This window comes from Choristoneura fumiferana, chromosome 17 (assembly GCF_025370935.1).
Source record: "Choristoneura fumiferana chromosome 17, NRCan_CFum_1, whole genome shotgun sequence".
Lineage (NCBI taxonomy): Eukaryota > Metazoa > Arthropoda > Insecta > Lepidoptera > Tortricidae > Choristoneura > Choristoneura fumiferana.
The window spans coordinates 18,219,097-18,224,958 of record NC_133488.1 but is presented as its reverse complement, the minus strand read 5'-3'; the positions used below and the strand labels follow the sequence as shown (position 1 = coordinate 18,224,958).

Genomic DNA, 5,862 nt, shown 5'->3' with positions numbered 1-5,862 from the left:
CTGTATACAAAGTATGTACTTTGAATTAACTCTTGTGTTTCACCAGTTTTTTTTCATGTGGCTTATGTCAAAAGACACTGAACTAAAAAAGCAGGTTAAAAAAATTATGAAAGACATTAATAGGGCCTCTAACACATGCTGAATTATACTTTGAATTCCATTATTTCAGGGTTTGAGGATAATTATATATCATGATATATATCCGATATATATCAAATGGTTTTTCATGATATAATATCAATAAGTACAAAAATTGTTTCAAAAATTTTATCATTATTAAGTAATTTTTGGCCAGTTTTTGGCCTTTGTTACTGTATTTCTACTTCCCAAATGTAGATGCATTGGAGTAAATAAAAGATACTCCCAAATAGTAGGTTCTAATCCATTAATGGCAACACTTCTGCCGGCGTTAATGGCGTCAGTCGTGTCAGAAAAATTTCGTTACGAAAGAGCAAGTATTTGTTGTGTTTATTCATATTCTATTATTTTTTTACAAGGAAAGTAATTAATAAAGTTTAGAAACAATTTTACTTAATTTATTTTACAAATAATAATATATCTTACATACAAAATGGATATGTCGGAGACAGGATGGTCATGAGTATGGACACTGAATTGTAGCGCAGCGTAGGAATGGCTACGATTGGTTGACTTGTGGCTGACGTCACAACGAACCATCTATCCCCACTCCGTGCGCTAGGATGGAGTCGAGCTGGCCGAGCTCCCGGGCATTCTCTGGCTGACCACGCTAGTGACCGGACGCATTGGTTCCACCTCGGAACTGTCCACGCTACAATTGAGTATTGTTAATATAATTATCCGATTAAGTAATAAAGTTAATATTGATTTACGTTGTGCTTGTGTCTCAACACTCGATCTCCCAACGATGCCCGACGGCAACGCCCATTCTGAACCTCCTCCTACATCAGAAGTGGGATCTGGTCGAGCTAATGAGACACGTAATAGTGCTACTGAAAATGACGTACCATGGCGGCAAATCCTCGAGGCGCAAAATGAACAAATGCGCGCGCTTATCGAGGCACTGAGGCGCCCGCCAACCACCAACTCACGTGTGGTTTTTCCGGATTTCGACCCCGAAAAACAAGACATCAACGCACTGTCGTGGTGCACTACGGCCGACGTGTGCATGGCTGATGCCCCACTGGAAGGCAGTCAGCTTATCGTTGCCATCAGTAAGGCGTTAAAAGGAGCAGCATCGACGTGGCTGTCACAGATCGCTTACACTGGCATAACGTGGTCGCAATTCAAGGAACTGTTCGTTGCAAGGTTTGCCACCAACGAGACTTTGGCTGCCACACTAATTAACCTTGGCACTGACAAACCGGCAGAAAAGGAAACATATGGAGCATACGCGAGCCGTGTTATGTCGTCCCTTATGAGCCGCTTCAAAAACATCGACACCGAACGTATCATGGTATCTATTGTGCTCGCACATTTGGCACAAATTGATACAAGACTGCAACGCCTCGCCTTTACTACAGAGATTACTTCGCGCACTGAACTACAAAAAGAGTTGCAAGCGTTTTCCTACTTGAAACGCAAGGCGTTAATCTACGATGATAAAAGATCAGACAATATCAAACGTCCCAGACTACCTACTACACCAATCAAATGCTTTATTTGTGGAAAACTGGGTCATAAACAAGCAGACTGCCGATTAAGGAACAAGGAGATAAAGAAGATGCCGTTACCTGTCACAACTCCAACACGCACGAGTCCTCAACCTTCCACCAGCGGGTCCGTGGTTTGCTTCAAGTGTGGTGCACCGGGCCACATTGCGAGCCGCTGCACCAGCTCGAGCGCACCTGCACCGCCGACCGAGCGACGTGTCAACATGTGCGCGGTTGAGCCCCCTACTGGATCACTACATCACCTCGGTAAGCAGTTTGTTTTTCACTTTGATTCAGGCGCTGAATGTTCTTTAGTTAAAGAAAGTGTTGCTTGTAAATTGTCTGGTAAACGCTTAAACGAAGTAGTATCTTTGGTAGGCATTGGTAACAAGCGGGTAAATAGTATTGAGAAAATAGCCTGTCTTGTTGAAATAAATGGCTATCCAACCGAAATCTTATTTCACGTTTTGCCTGACACGTACTTGAGCAGCGATATGATGCTAGGACGCGACATATTAAGTAAAGGTTTTTCCATAACAATCGCAGCTAATGAGTTTTCGTTAACAAAGTCGTGTGAAGTAAACACTTGCGTATCAGCGAATGTAAATAAACCGATTACTAATTTTGAGGAGGTAGATACCGATAGTTCACTTGACGGGAAGCGAGCACTAGTTCAGTTGTTAGAAGGTTACTCGGATTATTTTACTCAAGGTTTTCCAACTACCCGCGTAAAGACGGGTGAATGCGAAATTCGTTTGATAGACCCGAATCGTACCGTGCAAAGGCGACCGTACCGGTGTTCGCCTGCCGAGAGTGAAATAATGCGCGAGCGAGTGAAAGAACTGTTAGACGCTAAAATAATAAGACCGAGTAAATCGCCATTTGCCAGTCCCGCGCTTCTGGTCGAGAAAAAGGATGGTAGTAAGCGTATGTGCGTGGATTATCGTGAATTAAATAAAAACACTGTCCCGGATAGGTACCCGCTTCCGTTAATTTCGGATCAAATTTCACGTTTGCATGGTGCTAAATTCTTTTCAAAACTAGATTGCGCGAGTGGATTTCATTTGATACCAATGAGTGAGAATTCAATAGAACGTACAGCGTTTATTACACAGCAAGGTCAGTACGAATACCTATCTATGCCGTTTGGCCTACGAAACGCAATTTCGGTCTTTCAAAGGGCTATTATACAGGCTTTAGGCGATTTAGCGTTTACGTATGTCATTGTCTATGTCGATGATATTTTAATTGTGTCCGAAACGGAGGAGCAGGGTCTTGATAGGTTGCGAACCGTGTTAGATGTGTTAACGAAAGCCGGATTTTCTCTGAATCTAAGGAAATGTTCGTTTCTTAAAACTCGCGTCGAGTTCTTAGGTTACGAGGTTGAAGCTGGGGATATTAAACCTAACAAACGGAAGATTGAGGCATTGTCTGCACTCCCACCTCCAGAGACGGTTACCCAACTTAGACAGTTTATCGGTCTGGCCTCATATTTTCGTCAGTTTATCCCCAACTTTTCCCGCGTGATGGCTCCGTTGCATAGGCTTACGTCACTGAAGTGTCCTTTCATATGGAAAGAAAATCATGAACAGATACGCCAGGAAATCATTGCTATTCTCACTAAAGAACCGGTCTTGATGATTTTTGATCCCCGTTACCCAGCGGAATTACATACTGACGCTAGTGCAGATGGATATGGCGCTATGTTATTGCAAATTGTTGATGGCAAGCGGTATGTAGTGGGTTATTACAGCAAACGCACCTCACCGGCAGAGTCCAGGTACCACTCATACGAGTTGGAAACTCTAGCCGTAGTAAATGGAGTAAAACATTTTGAATCTTACTTGCAGGGGAGAGAGTTTGTTGTGGTAACCGACTGCAACTCCTTGAAGGCTTCACGTGACAAAATAGACTTGACCCCTCGCGTTCACCGTTGGTGGTGCTATCTGCAGCCATTTGTTTTTGATGTCGTTTATAAAGCCGGGAAGAATATGGCGCATGTAGATTTTCTATCTCGGAATCATTTGCCCTCTAAACCTAAACAACAGTTTTCTAAGGTAACTGAGAAGCGTGTTAATTTGACCGAGCTTTCGGAGAACTGGCTCTTAGCAGAGCAACAGCGAGATGAGGACATTCAGAAACTTAAGGCAGCGTTCAGTGATGGTCTAATGTCCGATGATATTGCAAATACGTACGAGATTCGTAAGGGTATACTTTATCGCAAAATTCAACGTAATGGTCGTAATAAGTGCTTGCCTATCGTTCCTAGGGCCCTGAGGTTTTCTGTTGTAAACAATGTGCACGATTCAATTGTTCATTTGGATGGGAAAAGACATTAGAGAAACTGTATGATCACTACTGGTTTGAGGGGATGGCTCGTTATGTTCGTAAGTTGGTAGATAACTGTGTTACATGCAAAGTCGCTAAAAGTCATTCCGGTAAAGTACAAGCAGAGCTTCACCCCATACCTAAAGTAACTATACCTTGGCACACGGTGCACATTGATGCGACGGGAAAGCTCAGTGGTAAAAGTGATAAGAAAGAATATGTGTTCGTTCTCATTGACGCTTTTACGAAGTTTGTTGTACTTCATCACACAAAGAACATCGACACAAAAAGTAGCATTAGGGCTGTTAGAAAAAGCGTTTCTCTTTTCGGTGCCCCCGTAAGGCTCGTTGCTGACCAGGGCCGATGTTTTGCCAGTCGTGAGTTTAGAGAGTTTTGTGATGATAAAAATATCAGTTTACATTTAATAGCCACTGGTTCATCACGCGCTAACGGACAGGTCGAGCGCGTTATGAGCACGCTTAAGTCAATGCTGACGGCAGTAGAGACGAGTGATGATAGGTCATGGCAGGATGCGTTAGATGATGTGCAGCTTGCTTTAAATTGTACGGCGAATAGGGTTACACAGGCGAGTCCATTAGAACTTATGATAGGGAAGGTAGCGCGCCCCTTAGAGTTAATGACGTGCGATAATGATGATGACGATGTCCCTGTGGTAGATATTTGGAAGTTAGGGAACACGCCGCGCAACAAATCGAAAAGTCTGCTCAATATAATAAATCGCGATTTGATAGCACAAAAGCACAGTTAAAGAAGTTTTCGGTGGGAGAGTATGTACTAATAGAAAACGAGGAGCGTAACCAGACAAAATTAGATGCTAAATTTAGAGGTCCATTTAGAATAACAGAAGTATTAGAGGGAGATAGATACACTTTAGCAAGTTTAAACTCGAAGCGCAGTTATAAATACGCGCATGACAGATTGCGTAAAATGCCAGAGAGCCAAGTACCATTTGAAGTAGATGACGAAGAGAATGAGTCAGTGGCGGAGGTTCTCAGTTCGGTTGGTCAGACTATACCAGAGGCTTCACCGTAGCCGTAGCCCGTTAGAAGTCGGCATCTGCTCTAAGCAGTCCGTGGTGCGCGGTGCGCGGGGAGCTCTGGCGGAGGTCGGGTCTCGTGGAGACCGTAGAGTCAAGGGTGACTCGGCGATCCCGTGGGGATGCGCGTAGTGTGGCTATGTGCTAGCCGTAGGCCACGAATGAGATACCTGAAGCTTGTTTCTTTTTATGACTATTGATTTTTGTGCGAGTGACTATTGATTGTTGTTAAGGCCATGGATGGCAATAAAATGGTAGTAGGTACTTGGTTGCTTGGCTAAGTTAAACTATGAGATACTTAAATGTAAGGTAATTAATGATGCAAATTTAGACGCATATACCTGTAATTATCACACAATGTAACAGTGTACTAAACATTATTTTGATTAAATAGAGATTTTGAATGGTGAAGTTTTACTTGTGAGATAATTGGGGTAACGTCAGGAGTGACCGAACGATGTACTGTGCTGTTGTTTCATTGTTCTAGGGTAGACACACGAGGACGTGTGCTCGCAGGATGGCCGTGTCGGAGACAGGATGGTCATGAGTACGGACACTGAATTGTAGCGCAGCGTGGAATGGCTACGATTGGTTGACTTGTGGCTGACGTCACATCGAACCATCTATCCCCACTCCGTGCGCTAGGATGGAGTCGAGCTGGCCGAGCTCCGGGCATTCTCTGGCTGACCACGCTAGTGACCGGACGCATTGGTTCCACCTCGGAACTGTCCACGCTACAATTGAGTATTGTTAATATAATTATCCGATTAAGTAATAAAGTTAATATTGATTTACGTTGTGCTTGTGTCTCAACACTCGATCTCCCAACGATGCCCGACGGCAACG

The 5,862-nt window shown here is 43.7% G+C and overlaps 1 protein-coding gene across 1 annotated transcript; it reads left to right on the top strand.

Annotated features, from left to right (window-relative positions):
- The first annotated feature begins 730 nt into the window (after positions 1–730).
- On the top strand, positions 731–5,582 carry LOC141437258 (uncharacterized). Its single transcript, XM_074100514.1, has 2 exons — positions 731–1,898; positions 5,504–5,582. The coding sequence occupies exons 1-2, from the start codon at positions 887–889 to the stop codon at positions 5,506–5,508; spliced, it is 1,017 nt and encodes a 338-aa protein (XP_073956615.1). The 5' UTR covers positions 731–886; the 3' UTR covers positions 5,509–5,582.
- The last annotated feature ends 280 nt before the right edge of the window (positions 5,583–5,862 follow it).

Bases quoted from the DNA above. Each gene is read 5' to 3' on its own strand.
- LOC141437258 (XM_074100514.1), top strand. From the start codon at position 887: ATGCCCGACGGCAACGCCCATTCTGAACCTCCTCCTACATCAGAAGTG.